Source organism: Vipera berus (assembly GCF_964194415.1).
Source record: "Vipera berus genome assembly, chromosome: 1".
Classification (NCBI taxonomy): Eukaryota; Metazoa; Chordata; class Lepidosauria; order Squamata; family Viperidae; genus Vipera; species Vipera berus.
The window spans coordinates 11,957,919-11,974,922 of record NC_138202.1 but is presented as its reverse complement, the minus strand read 5'-3'; the positions used below and the strand labels follow the sequence as shown (position 1 = coordinate 11,974,922).

At 45.0% G+C, this 17,004-nt stretch overlaps 1 protein-coding gene across 1 annotated transcript in view; it reads left to right on the top strand.

Moving 5' to 3' along the window:
- The window catches only part of SUGP1 (SURP and G-patch domain containing 1), a 38,656-nt gene that overhangs the window by 19,160 nt on the left and 2,492 nt on the right, over positions 1 to 17,004 (top strand). Inside the window, 11 exon segments of the mRNA XM_081312925.1 lie at positions 1,534 to 1,657; positions 1,907 to 2,016; positions 3,736 to 3,859; positions 6,237 to 6,380; positions 6,382 to 6,451; positions 6,454 to 6,622; positions 7,768 to 7,874; positions 10,437 to 10,614; positions 13,101 to 13,207; positions 14,216 to 14,361; positions 15,259 to 15,388. Coding sequence (XP_081169051.1) covers positions 1,534 to 1,657; positions 1,907 to 2,016; positions 3,736 to 3,859; positions 6,237 to 6,380; positions 6,382 to 6,451; positions 6,454 to 6,622; positions 7,768 to 7,874; positions 10,437 to 10,614; positions 13,101 to 13,207; positions 14,216 to 14,361; positions 15,259 to 15,388 — 1,409 coding nt within the window.

Genomic DNA, 17,004 nt, shown 5'->3' with positions numbered 1-17,004 from the left:
CTTTTTTGATTATTCAGCAGAACATACCGAAAAATTGGTTTTTTTTCCAGTTTTTCACTTTGTAATGCGTGACAGAACAGTCTGACATCATGGTGCAAGGGAATAGTGCATCTTTTGGCAGGCCAGGTTACATTCAGAGCAGCCTTCTCCCTGGTCCAAGACAATTGCAAAATCTTGCCAGATGAGTTCTTTTGAACAGACAACCATGAGAGATATTCAGAATAGGAGTATAGCAGACAGCATTCAGATGTTACATCAAGGTACAGTTAGGTCCCTTCAAATCAGGAAATCTCATCTCCCTTGCATATAACCAGGAGATTTTAACTGACCCCCTATTATCAGGTCAACTTAAAATTAATCAGCGTTACTTTTAAACAAGCTTTATCTAATCTTGAAGCTGATAGATTTAAACTAATAGTAGTTTCCATCAACCCTAATTCCTGATTCAGATGACACAGGAAACTTCAGTACTTAAAAACAGAGGCTAATTTCTTCTAATTCCATTCTTCCACAACCAGGCAGGCACGTAGGGTTGAAGGCCAGCTCTAGCTCCAGCTCTGCCAGGAAAAGTGGGCCAGTTTAGGCACTATCAAGGGGAGAAACGAGACTTCCCCATTTGACTTTTGTTCACTTCGCTAGAATCAAGGAAAGATTGCATTCTTCATTTAATCTGGGCGGCCATTCCTGGGTTTCAGAACAGGACTGTATAATCCGAAGAGCCATTACCTGAAATCGGAAGGTAGAGGGGGGACCTGTGGCTGAATTCCAGTAGCCTCAGCCAGCGTGTTCTGTTGTTGGGATGCTGTGAGTTAATTATTTAGCAATAACTGGGCTTGCAAGTTTCTTCAGCCTTGCCTTAATGCAGATAGCAAAGCTTCTGTTTCCTTGGTAGCCTTATCTCTGGGACACCTGAGAAATTAAAACTCCTTGCACAATTCTCACAGGTGTGCAAGGGTGATGATGCCAATAAAGGAGAATATTTTTAGCTTGGGGTTGAAACGGGGGGGGGGGGTCCTTGGTGCTCTCCGAGTTTGGGTGTTTTCTAGCACCGATGATGACTAGCACTGAGGATGTTACTTAGTTTGGGTAATGAGATGCCTTCAAGAAAACAACTAAGCTCAGAGAGCACCAAGGACTCCTCAAGGGGTGACGAATTTCAGCCTTTCCTCCTGCAAGTTTTGGGGCCCTGGGTTCTGAGGCCCTGTCCTTTCGCAAGCTCAGACCAAAGATCTGATTTGGCATTGGGTTCTATTGTTGCAGAAGCTGCCTCGGGCCCCGGGTGAATCTAGTAGCTATTGCGCCAAACCTGAAGATGTATGAACCTCAGCCTTACCGCGTTCCTTTCCCACGTACCTTCCTTTCTCCCTTCCCGGATTAAAAGCGTCAGGCTTACGTTGCTGTCCACCATGTCTCCATTTCCTCCTCTTCTCGTTCCCCACCCTGCCTTCTCCCTGCCGACTCGTGGCTCTTAGAGGTAATGTGCCTGTTGGGTGTGTGAGTAGAGAGCCCCCTGTACTGACAGCCTGCTTAAAGTTTGCCCCCCAGAGGACATCCGGACCCGCCGAATCGTTGAGAAGCTGGCCAAGGTGGTGGCCGAAGGGGGCCCAGAAATGGAGAAGGTCGCCCTGGAAGACTGCAAGGATAACCCAGTATTTGCGTATGTTGCTTCCTGTTTCTCCCTGGGCGGGGTTCCCCCTGATAGGGATTTGGGTCCATGCTCATCCCCAAAAGCCCTAGGCTTCTGGTGTTTTGCCTCCCAGTGGTTCAATCCGTGGGACTTTCTCTCCCAGGGCATATCCAGGACCATCAGCCTTGGGGACCTGGAGATAACATTGGTCTGCAGCCGCCTGTTCCCATCCCAAAAGCAGCCTTAAATACATCGTTCGCCCTTCTTTCCTGCTTCCAGGTTCCTACAGGATAAGAACAGCCCAGAATTTCTCTACTACAGAAAGAAACTGGCTGAGATGTGGAAGAAAAGCCAAGCTCACGTAGAGGAGACCTCCCCTCCTCAGAAAGGTGAGACGAGGTTTCACATCTTCATAAGTCATTTACTTCACTTACAGCAGGGTTTCCCCATATCTCGGCAACTTTTACGACGTGTCGACTTCAACACCCAGAATTCCCCAGCCGGCATGGCTAGGCTAGCGGAGGAATTCTGGCAGTTGAAGTCCACACAGTCTTAAAAGTTGCCAAAATTGAGAGACCTCGGCTTACAGTGTTGTGATCAGGCAGTCAGCTTATATTGGGTAGCTAAAATGAATGTGATGAAAGCAGGGGTCTTCAAACTTGGCCCTTTTACAACTTCTGGACTTCAACTCCTGGAGTGCCTGGCTGAGGAATTCTGGGAGTTGGCTCGGCGTGCCTGGCTGAGGAATTCTGGGAGTTGGCTCAGCATGCCTGGCTGAGGAATTCTGGGAGTTGAAGTCCACAAGTCATAAAACAGCCAGGTTTGAAGATCCCTGTGATATAGCTAAGAAGATGGGATGCATTTCAATTCGTCCCCCAATTAATAGGTCCCCGCAGCCTCATTCTCCTTAACCTGCATTTCTTTTACACAAGGAGCGTGCCGTTGCATTACATTGAGTTAATGACTGCAGCGTTCACTTAACAACCACTGCAAAAAAAAAAAGCTTGTCACATGATGACCCACTTAGTGACCAGCATAACTTTCAACTATAAATCTGGGCTCAGTTACAGTCGTAAATCAAGGACTACCTGTCCTTAAATTATACCAGTTGTATTTGAAAATTCAAAATAATGGGTTGTTTTTTTCTTATTGTTAGCTAAAGAACAATTGTGTTATGTTCAAGATGCATATCTTGCTTTGCTTGGTAGATTTACAATCAGAAAAATGGAAAATGGAAATCCAGACCAGAAGTGAGGAATCAGATCACACTTCAGATACCTCAGACATAGCTGCCTCTATTATAGCTTTTTTAAAAAAAACATTTCTAGGCTGGTTTCTAGGCAAAATAGTACCTTGCATATTAGCAATGTGGTTTGGGTATCAAAAGGGGAATATTAATATGTCCCAGGCAAAATTCAGACCATTAAAGTAGTAGCCATTGGAAGGGAAAGAGAGGGTCTAGATTGAATGAAATAAAATGTTTCCAAGCATTGCACCTTCAAAATGTTGAAAGCTTTTGTTTTATCAAATTAATTCAGGGGCGGGGGTGTTGGTAATTGTTGAATGTCCATTAAATTGGAAAGTACGTTGCCATAATGATTTGTGCTGTTTCTGTAATCCAGATGGCATTAATCAGGATAGACTGATCCATTGCACTGAGGTTTCATTAGAGCAGCCTTCATGTGGACTTCAACTCCCAGAATTGCCCAGCCAGCCATGCTGGCTAGGGAATTGTCAAAGTTAAAGTCTACATATCTTAAAAATGCCAAGATTGAGAGACAATGTACTAGAGTATCATTCTTAGCCTTTGCAGCTATTAAGGACCTGCTTGAGAAGCGTTTCCTTGGCTTAGCAATGCATTGGAAAACCTCCAGATCACTGCCACATTCCAGGCTAGCCTCCCAGTTTTTTTTTCCCAGCAGCGTCATAGGCTAGTTCCATTTTTTTTCCCTAACTTGCATTTATAAAGAAAAAAAGGGGGAACAAAGCAACCATTTCAACCATCCTCTTCCTACTTATTCCAACCCTCTGGGATCCTTAAAGCCAGATTAATCTTGTGACTGTTGGGTGTGTGAGTTGGGGGCACCGTACTGACAGCCTGCTTAAAGTTTCACCCCCAGAGGATGAAGAGACCAAGGACTGTGCTGAGAAGCTGGCTCGGTTTGTGGCCGACGGCGGCCCTGTGGTGGAAATGGTTGCCCTGAAAAACCACCGAGACAATCAGTCATTCAGGTAAAGGAGGCTGGTGAGAAGGGAGACCCTGGCAGAGATGCCAGCTTTTCCCCCAAATGATTTTAAAATGCTGAAAAATCTGTAAACGTTTGTGAGGGTCTTTCTTAGCGCTTGAGCTTTTTCCTTCGCCGATTTCAGGGGGCGGGGGGTGGGGGGGTGGAGGCGTGAAAAGGACCAGTTCCCCCCCCTCCAAAATATCAGGACATTGGACGAATCAGATCTTGGTTTCATTCAGATTGAACATCCAAATGCATCCTCCTCTGCTTTCATGTGTACTTAGATGGAGAAATGGTTTCAATTTGGATTCAAGCCTGAGCCTGATTTTGTATCCCAGTGGGCCATCTTAGTTTAAATCAAATTCTGATTTGATCAATGCTCTATAGCAGGGATCTTCAAACTCGGCCCTTTTATGACTCCTGGACTTCAACTCCCAGAATTCCTCAGCCAGATACGCTGGCTGAGGAATTCTGGGAGTTGAAGTCCACGAGTCATAAAAGGGCCGAGTTTGAAGATCCCTGCTCTATAGAGAATACAGAAGTGAGCCCACAACTTGAAACCACAACCGAGCCCAACATTTTGCTCGCTAAGACGTTTTGTTAAGGGAGTTTTGCCCCCATTTTATGATCTTTCCTGTCACGGTTGTTAAGTGAGTCCCTTTGGTTGGTAAGTGAGTTACCCTGTTGTTAAGTGGATCTGGCTTCCCCACTGACTTTGCTTGTCAGAAGCTCGCAAGAAGTGATCCCGTGACCTTGGGACACCGCAACGGTCATAAATAGGAGCCAGCTGACAAGCATCTGAATTTTGGATCACATGGTCCTGGGGATGCTGCAAAGGTGGTAACTGTGAAAAAGCGGCTGTCAGTCACTTTTTCCCCAGCGCCGTTGTAACTTTGAGGGGGTCACTAAAGAAATTGTAAGCCGAGGGCTACCTGTGTGTGATTAGTTACTGAATAAAAAGTCAAGCCATGAATTTATTTTCTGTAGGAAGTGCATACTTCTATTGCAGTGGCATTCAACTTCTAAGATGCTCCAGATTTGAATTCGGAAAGAGTTGGGGTTTTTGGGTCTGTGTGTGTGTATCAAGGGACGCGGTGGCTCAGTGGGTTAGGACGCTGAGCTTGTCGATCGGAAGGTCGGCAGTTTGGCGGGTCCAATCCCGAGTGCCGCGTAGCAGAGTGAGCGCCTGTTACTCGTCCCAGCTTCTGCCAACCTAGCAGTTCGAAAGCACGTAAAAATGCAAGTAGAAAAATAGGGACCACTACAGTGGGAAGGTAACAGTGTTCTGTGCGCCTTTGGCGTCTAGTCATGCCGGCCACATGACCACGGAGACGTCCTCGGACAAGCGCTGGCTCTTCGGCTTTGAAACGGAGATGAGCACCGGCCCCTAGAGTTGGAAACGACTAGCACGCATGTGCGGGGGAACCTTTACCTTTACCTGTGTGTGTATGTGTGTATTGCAGAGTTAGCGATTCCTGTTATGGAAATAGAAATACACTTATGGCTTCACTAGCAGCCTTTTTCAGCAGGGAAGGGAGATAGCCATGCCTTGCTGAAAATCCTGATAAGCTGTTGGATGTATTGTCTCCGTAAATGACAACTTGCCGGACTTATTGTCTCTTTGTCCGACCTGTCTCAGCTTGATCCTCTGAAACAGGGGTCCTCAACCTTGGCAACTTTAAGACTTGTGGACTTCAACTCCTAGAATCCCTCAGCCAGCTGGCTGAGGGATTCTGGGAATTGAAGTCCACAAGTCTTAAAGTTGCCAAGGTTTTGGACCCCTGCTCTAAAACATCCTAAATTCAACTTGTTGAGAAAGGTACAGTTTACTAGAGGTCAAGTGAATTACAGCAGCTCATAGCCAGAATTGAAAATTGCATCCCCAGATCCCCAAGTCTAACTTTCCCCTCCCTCAGTTGCGCACCCCCCCTCCCGTTGCCGGCCCACCACGTCCGGTCAAATTCAAAGAAGATGTTTTTAGAACGGTCCCTTTCAGGCGTATGTTTTGCCTGCAGCTCGATCCTCTAATTAAGAAGGATCCTTAACTCCCATTCGTTGGGAAAGTTACAGTTTACTAGAAGTCAAGTGAGTTAACGGTTAGTGCACAGCCAGAACTGAAAATTGTCTCCCATTACTGCCCCCTCCCCCACCCCCCAATGTCCAATCAAATTCAAACGAGACCTTTTTGAGACGGGTCACTTCAGGGGTTGGTTTGGCATGCAGCTGTGTCCCCGTTCCCCAGCCGGTGAATTTCGAAGCCCACCTGGGAGAGAAAGAGTGAACTTTTCATTTCCCTTGAAGCATTCCCTCCCCCCAATCCATCCCTCTCCCCCCACTAAGGTTCATGGCAACTGATACTTTGGTTTTGTGTACGCTTGCAGGTTTTTGTACGAGCCCAATAGTTCTGGGTACAAGTATTACCGGCAGAAGCTGGAGGAATTCCGGAAAGCAAACACGAACATGGAGGGTGTGCCACCAGGATCAGAAGCCAACCTGAAGCGCAAGGCCTCTTCTGAGGGGGGGGCTTCCTCTTCCATTTCTTCCTCCTCCTCTTCCTCCTCCTCCTTCTCCTGCTCCTCTTCCTCCTCCTCCTCCTCCTCCTCAACAACAACACCTGCACCCACGGTTCCTCTGCCGAAGCAGGTAGCCACATCCAGTGTGAAGAAAAAGCGGAAAAGCCGGTGGGGCCCAGAGGAGGAGAAAGTGGACTTGCCTCCTCCAGAGCTCGCTCAGCAGACCCAGGAACTGTCGCCAACACCCTTGTCGGGTTAGCTCTTGTTGTGTTTTAAAGCCAGTGCAGAGCTGGGGCTTCTGAGGGGCTCTTGCGGGGGTGGGGGTGGTGAGTCTTCTCCAGCCAGCCAGCCAGTTTTATTTGAAGCAGAGGGTAGTGCTAAAGAAGCAGCTTCGTTTCGTTGATACCCGTGCAGCCAATCCTTGACTTAACGACCGGTCGCTTATGACCGTTCAAACTTAGAACAGCTCTGCCTTGGGGCTACTAACAAACCCACATTTGAAGTTGCGATGGTTGGGGAGCCCTCCACCCGCATGATCATGTGACCGAACTTTGAGTCCTGGGCAGGGTGGATTACATTTGCAGCCATTTGCAGAATCCTGTGGGCCCATGACCACAGTTTACGGCAGCTTTGCAAAAAAAAAAAAAAGGCACTTCCACTTTTCAGCGAAATCACCCCCATAGCAAATCATAACATCTACTGCAAAAAAAAAACAACAAACCTCATGACCAACCTGTTTTTACGACATCACGACTTATGGCCCTAATGGGCAGGCTCTATTATGGTCATAAGTTGAGGACTGCCTGTAATGGGATCTTTGCATCTGCTCCAGTGATGTTATTTTTAAGCCCCACCATTGTCTTGCCTCTGGCTGTTAAGAGCCTGAGCCTCAGAGCTATTAAGATTAATTCTCTTTATGGAGAGGACTAACCCTTATAAGGCAGTCAGAGATGAAATATGCTGCATGGCTGGAGAAAATACCTGAGAATTTACTTGATTCTCACGAACACACCTTGTCATGGTTCCTTTCCACCACATTCAAGTACAACCAAAGAAGGAGCATCTTCTAGAACAGGGATAGGCAACCTTGGCTCTTTTATGACTCGTGGACTTCAACTCCCAGAATTCCTGAGCCAGCATGGCTCAGCTTGGAAACCTCCCCCTTTCCCCTCAGCATGGCTGGCTCAGGAATTCTGGGAGTTGAAGTCCACGAGTCAAAAGAGCCAAGGTTGCCTACCCCTGTTCTAGAATGTTAAGAGTAAAATGCTGCTCGTTGCACCTGGATGAGAGAGACTAGCCTACCATAGAGGATAGTAGGGTGCTTTTAAGCAACAGTAGTTGGGGAGAGGGTTGCAGTGGAGGGGCAAGTTAACTCTTCTAACCTTTTTGTCTTCTCCAGTCCAGGACCTCAAGGGACTTGGCTACGAGAAGGGGAAGCCAGTTGGATTGGTGGGTGTGACAGAGCTGTCAGATGCTCAGAAGAAGCAGCTGAAGGAGCAGCAAGAGGTATATTAAGGTCACATTCTGGTGGTAGCTTGTTGGGCCACTGCGTATTTTAGTTTTTATGTCTCCTGTTACTGCCATCCAGTTTTAGGGCAGGGGTCTTCAAACTTGGCCCTTTTATGACTTGTGGACTTCAACTCCTGGCTGAGGAATTCTGGGAGTTGAAGTCCACAAGTCATAAAAGGGCCAAGTTTGAAGACCCCTGATTTAAGCGTTAAGGCCAGGATTAGAAGCTAGGAGACTAAGTGCTAGTCCCACTTTAGGCATGAAAGCCGGCCAGGTGACTTTGGGTCAGTCACCAGGAGACTATGAATTCTAGTCCTGCCTTAGCTATGAAAGTCAGCAGGGTGACCTTGGGCCAGTCACTCTCTTTCAGCCCAACTCACCTCATAAGATAGTTGTGGGAAAAATAACAGGGGGAAGGTGTGTTGGATATCTTCACTGCCTTGAGTTATTGTAAAAATAAAGTGGGATTAAGATAGGTAGGTAGTATAGAAGATGACCTTGAAGGACAGAAAGAGAATCCATTATCAATGCATCAATCAGATAAACTAGCCTTAAGCCCAGACCAAGGAAGTGGTGTATGGAAATGCCTCAGAGCGCTTCTCCCCATTAATATGAACATAAAAAAGGGAGGAAGGAAACACATTCAGATTTACAAGATCAGTGTCAGCCTTCTAAGGTAGACTAGACTAAGTAACAGAAACCTAGACCTAAAGCTGTTGTTAGCTGCGAAGTCATGTCCGACCCATCGCGACCCCATGGACAACGTTCCTCCAGGCCTTCCTGTCCTCTACCATCTTCTGGAGTCCATTTAGGCTCATATCTGCTGCTTCAGTGACTCCATCCAGCCACCTCATTCTCTGTCGTCCCCTTCTTCTATTGCCCTCAATCTTTCCCAGCATGAGGCTCTTCTCCAGTGAGTCCTTCCTTCTCATTAGGTGGCCAAAGGATTTGAGTTTCCACTTCAGGTATCTGGCCTTCTAAAGAGCAGTCAGGGTTGATCTCCTCTAGGACTGACCGGTTTGATCGCCTTGCAGTCCAAGGGACTCGCAGGAGTCTTCTCCAGCACCATAGTTCAAAGGCCTCAATTCTTTGGCGCTCAGCCTTATGGTCCAACTTTCACTGCCATACATTGCAACTGGGAAGACCATAGCCTTGACTATACCCGCTTTTGTTGACAGGGTGATGTCTCTGCTTTTTAGTGTGCTGTCTAGATTTGCCATGGCTTTCCTCCCAAGGAGCAAGCGTCTTTTAATTTCTTGGCTACAGTCCCCATCTGCAGTGATCTTGGAGCCCAGGAAAATAAAATCTGTCACTACCTCCATTTCTTCCCCATCTATTTGCCAGGAATTGAGAGGGCCGGATGCCATGATCTTGGTTTTCTTAATGTTAAGTTTCAAGACCTAAAGCTACAGTATCCTCCAAGCCAAAAAGACACAGAAGTTCTTTTTTTTTATTGAAAAGTTTTACAATTTTTAAATACAATGAACTCCCCCCTCCCCTCCCCTCTCCCCTCCCCTCCCCTCCCCCCTCCCCGACTTCCCAGAGATGAATACAGGGTATAATAATACAAACATAAACTAAAATATGCTAACAACAAAAATAAAACATTACGTTCTATCGGACTTTAACTCTCCAGAATCATAATATTAATAAAGTAACAAATAACTAATCATACATCATAAAAATCCACTACTTATTCAAATGCTAAATGAAACTTTTTAGTCCCATATTTATTCTGAATATATTCAATCCATCTTCTCCATTCCACAATATATCTCTGTTGCGATTGGTCTGTCAAATATGCCGAAATCTTTGCCATTTCCGCCAAGTTGGAAACTTTCAAAGTCCACTCTTCTATAGTCGGCAATTCCTCCTTCTTCCAATATTGCGCAACTAAAAGTCTTGCCGCCATAATTAGATGCAACATCAACTTAGTGTCTATAACAGTAGTATCTGTAATAATACCCAATAAAAACAATTGCGGAGAAAACTTTATCCTTTTCTTAAATACCTTTTGCATATTCCACCAAATTTTAATCCAAAAGGCTTTAACCTTTTTACAAGTCCACCATATATGAATATATGTTGCATCCTCGCAACCACACCTCCAGCATTTGGGCTGGCAGTTTGGATACATGCTTGCTAATTTTTTAGGGTCTAAGACACAGAAGTTCTCTGTTATGGCCATGTTAGCCAAATATGCCCCATTTTTTCCTAGAGTCTTGTAGAGTAGGTTTACACATGTTTTGCCTTAGCATATTATGCAAACCTAATATTTTTGATGTGTAATACCATGTTTGTGGCTTACTGTATTGTACAAAATTAAATAACTAATTTATTCAGCAAATACCATATTATATGAATGAGACTATGGCCTGTGTTTTGAAAGATTTAAGCAGCTGCTATCTGGCTTCTTCCTGGTTCTGCAAAGCAAAAATTGTGAAATAGGGGCTAATTGGGACATCTTCCTTCTAGTTGGGAAGGGTTTGAATGATGCGGAAGTAATTTTTTGTATTTCTGTTCTATTTCTGTTCTGCTCTGCTCTGCTGTGCTCTACAGATGCAGCAAATGTATGACATGATCATGAAGCACAAACAGGCCATGCAGGAGATGCAGATCATGTGGGAGAGGACAATCAAAGAGCACCAGTCCGGCTACGACAGCGATGAGGAAATTGACAATGAGCTGGGCACGTGGGAGCACCAGCTGAGGCGCATGGAGATGGACAAGACGCGTGGTTAGTGCTTGGAGGGGAGACGGGAAAGACTTTGTTTCCACCTTGATAACACAGATGGCCTTGACTTACAACCAGCCTGGAATTATGGTCTTACGTTGTGCTAGCAGTTAGCTGTGTCGCTATGTGACCATGCCCTCCATTATGAACGTTTCTGCAGCCATTGTTAAGCAAATCCGTTGTCTTCAATGGATGATTATTATTTTTTTTGCTAGAAACCAAAAATACACTAGACCGGGGGGGGGGGGTGTCAAACTGCTGGCCTGCGGGCCGGATGCGTCACGCGGAAGCCGCGCCTACCCCATTGTCAGCAATGGCAAAACAGTCCCGATACGTTGTGTGACGTCGTGAGTTTGACATGTCTGGACTAGACAATTCTCATAATCATTTCCAACCTTTACATTCAATGAATTTTCCCAACTCTTAACTCTTTATTACTCTTAACGCAACTCCCTATAAAGCTTCTGTCTACAGCAGGGGTCCCCAAGCCCTGGGCCTGGCCTCTTAGGAACTGGGTTGCACAGCTGGAGGTGAGCAGCAGGCAAGAGAAACTGCACATGCACAGGATCTACTTTGCACACACCTCCTCCACGGCCTGTGGAAAAATTGTGTTCCACAAAACCGGTTCCTGGGCCAAAAAGGTTGGGAACCGTTGCTCTGCAGAATCTGGTGCAAGAGGAGTAAAATCTTTAACTCACCAGTTGTGACTTTCCCCTTCCCCATGCTGGCTGGGGAATTCTGGGAGTTGGAGTCGACCCATTTTCAAGTTGCCATGCTTTAGAACAGGGGTCTTCAAACTTGGCCCTTTTATGACTCGTGGACTTCAACTCCCATATTTCCTCAGCCAGGCATGCTGGCTGAGGAATTCTGGGAATTGAAGTCCACGAGTCATAAAAGGGCCACGTTTGAAGACCCCTGCTTTAGAACATGCTTCCTGCCCGTCCTTAATTATAAGCCAGGTGCCTGGAGTTATGAATGAATGAATGAATGAACCTTTATTGTCAAAGTACAACCATGTATACATTGAGATTGGCTGAGCCTCCCTTCATGCCTTCCCCCCCAACTCACAGTGACAACAAACCCTCCATCTTATTACACCATGTGAGCTAGTTGCACAACACACCGGCCTCACAAGTCAATCATACATAAAATTTATAAAATTATTTCCCATTCAAGCGCCTGACAGCCCATGGATAGAAGCTGTTCTTCAGCCTGTTGGTACGGCTGGCTATACTCCTATATCTCCTACCTGATGGTAGGAGAGTAAAGAGATACCGACCAAGGTGTGAATCATCCCTGAGAATTTTCCTCACTCTTCCAAGGCAGCGAGCCCTGGCGATGTCATCCAGTGGTGTCAAGGAACAGCCCACAATATCTTGTGCTGTGCTCACCATCCTCTGTAGTACTTTCCTATCCGCGGCTGTCAGACCAGCATACCAAACCACAATACAGTGCAAGAGGACACTATAGTAGACCGGTATAACATGGATGTTGTAAAGAAATTCTCTAGGTCCAATATAAAGTTGCCGATCCCAGCAAATAGACTTAGTGTGTATTGACTCTGTACGTGTAGTCCTCGGCTTACAAGCACAATTGAGCCTAATTCTGTTGCTAAGTGAGACAGTTGCTCCATTTTATGACCTTTCTTGCCACAGTTGTTCAGTGAATCACTGCAATTGTTAAGTTAGTAACACAGTCGTTAAATGAACCTGGCTTCCCCATTGACTTTGCTTTTTGGAAGATGACAAAAGGTAATCACAACCCCAGGACACTGCAGCCGTCATAAATATGAGCCACTTGATAGGAGCTGATTATGAGAAAGATTGCAGAGATCTAATGCTACACATATTAACGGCAGCAAGAATTGCATTTGCCCAACTTTGGAAAAATGAAAACTTGCCAACTGAAGAGGTATTAGGAAAATTTTAAGAGTGTGCAGAAATGGATAGATTGACTTTAAAGATTAAAGAGAAAGAAGACTCTGTATTTTAGAACATGGGATAATTTCTATCAATGGCTAGAAAAACGAGTCAGAGAGAAAGGAATGTGATACGTAATTTTGAATGTATATTACCATTAATTAACACATTGTTTATGATAATTAACTATTATTGCTAGTTAAATACATGTACCCAGACATTATGCTGTTTGCTAAATATTGAAAATGTTATTTGGAAAAACCCTATCCCCAACCCTAGCACAAATCCCAACCCTAATCCCGACCCCACCTTATCCCTAACCCTATAAAAACTAATAAAATCTATATAATAAAAGTAAATAAATATGAGCCAGTTGCCAAGCGTCAGAATTTTGATCACGTAACCAGGGAGATGCTGTAAGCATGAAGACCGGTTGTAACTCACTTTTTTTTGGTGCCGTTGTAACTTTGAACGGTCACTGAACAAGTGGTTGTAAGTCAAGGACTACTTGTATGTTCTCCAGACAACATCTTGCTGAGAAGTAATTCTGTTGTGCCTGGTCTTTTTCAGAATGGGCGGAGCAGTTGACTCAAATGGGCCGAGGAAAACATTTCATTGGCGATTTTCTGCCACCTGATGAGCTTGAGAAGTTTATGGAAACCTTCAAAGCTCTGAAGGTAAAATGATTAATATCCTTCTCTTTAGGACATCTTATACATATGCAGAGTGATTGAATGTTTTAGGAGGAGGTTTGGGAGGGGGGAGGAAGAGGAAGAGGATCTGTCTTCCTGATTGAAAAAAAAATTGGACAATACATTAGATCAGGGGTCTTCAAACTTGGCCCCTTTTATGACTTGTGGACTTCAACTCCCAGAATTCCTCAGCCAGGCTGAGGAATTCTGGGAGTTGAAGTCCACAAGTCATAAAAGGGCCAAGTTTGAAGACCCCTGCCTTAATACATGCAATAGGCAAAACATTTCAAAGTGAAAAAAAAGAGGTTTGCTCCAAACGGGTTGACATTCGACTTAAAAGAATACCAGTTGAAACGGAAAATATTGGCAGCGCAGTTGGAACAGCATTTAAACCTCCAAGTCGCCCCTTGAAACTTAGAATCGTTTCAGATCCAGAGTGTTTTCTACCTCGTGGTTGTGCGTGCTCACACCAGAATGCACTGCTGCAAAACTGGAAAAAGAGCAAAGAAAGATAACCAAAAGTAATCAGCGATACACATAGGCACCACCTCTCTAGAGAAACCTTAAACCGTTCAGAGCTTTGCGGTCTGGAAATAGCTATATAAAATTATTCCCTAGAGAATACTCTTTTATACTCCTGCTTTAGTAGTACTTCCAACTGAAGGATTGTGCAAAAAAAAACCCCAATATCTGGAAGACCCACTCAAGGAAGCATTACTCACACTGTTGTGAGACCCGCTGCCTTCCGACAGATGGTGTGGACCCTTGAAAGGGAACTGAGAAAGGTTGTGGAGGATACATCGCTTGTCAGCCACAGTGACAGCCTAGAACGGTGTTTCTCAACCTTGACAACTAGAAGAGGCGCAGCTGGCTGGAGAATTCTGGGAGTTGAAGTCCACCTCTTTTTAAATTGTCACAGTTGAGAAACATGGTTTCGAAGCAGGTTCTCATGCATGATTTCTTTTTAAAACCCATTATTTTCTTCCTCCACAGGAAGGCCGTGAGCCTGATTACTCTGAATACAAAGAATTTAAACTGACCGTGGAAAACATAGGTTACCAGATGCTGATGAAAATGGGCTGGAAAGAAGGTGATGGCCTGGGATCTGATGGTCAGGGTATCAAAGCTCCTGTTAACAAGTAGGTGTCTGGTCCCTCCTTTTTTAATTTCTTGATTTGGGGGGTGGGGGAAAGTCCTTCCTTTTTCCTCTGCTCAGAAACACACAGAGCAGCGAACAAGTTAGAAAACTTTAGATTATTATTTTTTTTAAAGTATTTAGAACATCAGCGTAGAAAGAAAACAGTTACAAAGTTGATGGAATAAAGTCTGCTTTTTATATAACGTCACCAGCATGTGCTTTCTAAATACGGCATATTGCCTTAGCTGTTGGAAGGCCCGAGCCTGGCAGTTTTAGACTAGTTTGCTTTTTCAGATGTTTGCTTGTCGACAGCTGAGAATCAGGGAAGTTTCAGCAGATGGTCAAGGAGAGGAGAAGCTGCAGAGGGGAGACCAAAACAAGCATCTCTTTCTTCTTCTTCTTCTTCTTCTTCTTCTTCTTCTTCTTCTTCTTCTTCTTCTTCTTCTTCTTCTTCTTCTTCTTCTTCTTCTTCTTCTCCTTCTCCTTCTTCTTCTCCTTCTCCTCCTTCTCCTCCTTCTCCTCCTTCTTCTTCTCCTCCTCCTCCTCCTCCTCCTCCTCCTCCTCCTCCTCCTCCTCCTCCTCCTCCTCCTTCTTCTTCTTCTTTCCTGTATTATGTGACCAGACTGAATGACATTGTCCCAGGGAGGAATGTTTGCTTCCTTCTGTGAATGTACAGGAAGGAGTCAAGCCTTGCTTAGCAATGGAAATTTGGGGCTCAGTTGTCGTAAGTCAAGGACTGCCTGTAATAAGGTAATAAGCTTGGACTAGAAGACCTGCAAAGTTCCTTTCAGCCCTGTGAATCTATGATTTTAATCCACCCTGTCTTTAAAAAAGTCTGGTCTAAGGCAGCTTCCTCATATCCATGCCCAAGAAATAAACACAGCTTTTTCCCAACCAGGGGGGTGACAGCTGTGGATGGAGCAGGGTTTGGAATTGACCGTCCTGCTGATTTGACCAAGAATGATGATGAGTACGAGGCCTTTCGGAAGAGGATGATGTTGGCCTACAGATTCCGGCCCAACCCACTGGTGAGAAGCCCCAGCTCCTTGGGGCCCTTTTTTCCATGTCAGATTTGTATCTGAATTGATTTGTATCTGAAGTGGGATCAGTTTGAACAGCCTTTTTTAGCAATAACAATAGCACTTAGACTTATATCATGCTCGATCGTGCTCTGCAGCCCTCTGTGGGTAGTGTATAATGTCAGCATATTGCCCCCAACAATCTGGGTTCTCATTTTACCGACTTCTGATGGAGGGAAGGCTGAGTCAACTTTGAGCCGGTCAGAATCGAACTCCAGACTGTGGGCAGAGTTTGCCTGCAATACTGCATTTTAACCACTGTGCCACCAGAGCAGGCAAGGGACAGGCATGTACTTTTTTAATTTCTTGACACACACTGAAAATGCCAGGACTGTCTATTTTCATTGGAATTTCCTGGTCTGAGTTGCCTTGACTACAAAAAAAATTATTGAAGGAACTATTTGAAAAGGCTGCTTGCTTCACTGTAATTGACTATATTCTGTTTTTGCTTCAAAACACTTTGCAGCACTTTATCATAAGGAACATTTTACAATACACACAAGACAAGGTTAATCACTTAAAATACTGTATCCATTTACTCTGCACAAGGAGTTCATGTAAGAATATTTAGGAAGGGGATCCAGCTAGTGGACCTATACTGATCTGTTGCAGAGAAGAGGGCTTCCCCTTATGGTGCCAGCCAGCTGGCCCAAGTTATCTTTTTTCCAGAGACTCCATTCTGTTCTCACACAATGTGTTGCTAGCCTATTTAAATCTCATTTGAGAAATCCTTCAAACACAAATCTTCAAAACTACACGCAGCAATTTTCTCTCTTTATAGCTCAGCCTCTATTTAATCTTGCATATATAACACAACGTTGAGTCCCTGTTAACTCTGCGGATGGTAAAAATAGCAGTTGAGAAAAGTATTACACAACATCCAAACCACAGCTACAAATGTAACACCAAAAAGTAGCAGATTTGTGCACCGGCTGCTGCTCTTCATTCTTGGCGTGCACCTCGACTCCAGGTACTCCCCGACTTACAACCATTCGTTTTAACAACCGAAGTTGCAATGACACTGAAAAAAGTGTGGTCGCTTTGCACGTGGCTATTGTAGCATCGTCGTGGTCGTAGGATCAAAATTCAGACGCCGGGCAACTGGCGTGTACTTATGACGGTTGCAGTGTCCCAAGGGCCGTGTGATCACACTTGCGATCTTCTGACAAACAAAGGTCAACGGGGAAGCCAGAATCATTTAACAACCACATTACTGACTTAACGAAGTGATTCACTCGACAGTTCTGGCAAGAAAGGTTGTAAAAGCGGGACAGAACCCATTTTAACAACTGTCTTGCTTAGCAAAGTAAATCTTGGGCTGAATTGTAGTTGTAAGTCGAGACTACTTGCGCAGGTAGTCCTCAGCATTTTGACAGCTGGACCAGAATTTCCATTGCTAAGCAAGATGGCTGTTCATTAAGTTGTGCAACAAAGTTACGATCTTTTTTGCTGCGATTGCTAAGGGAGTCACTGCAGTTCTTAAGCGAATTGCGCGGTTATTAAGCAAACCCATGTTTCCCCACTGATTGCTTGTCAGAAGCCAGCTGGGGAGGTCGCAGAAGGTG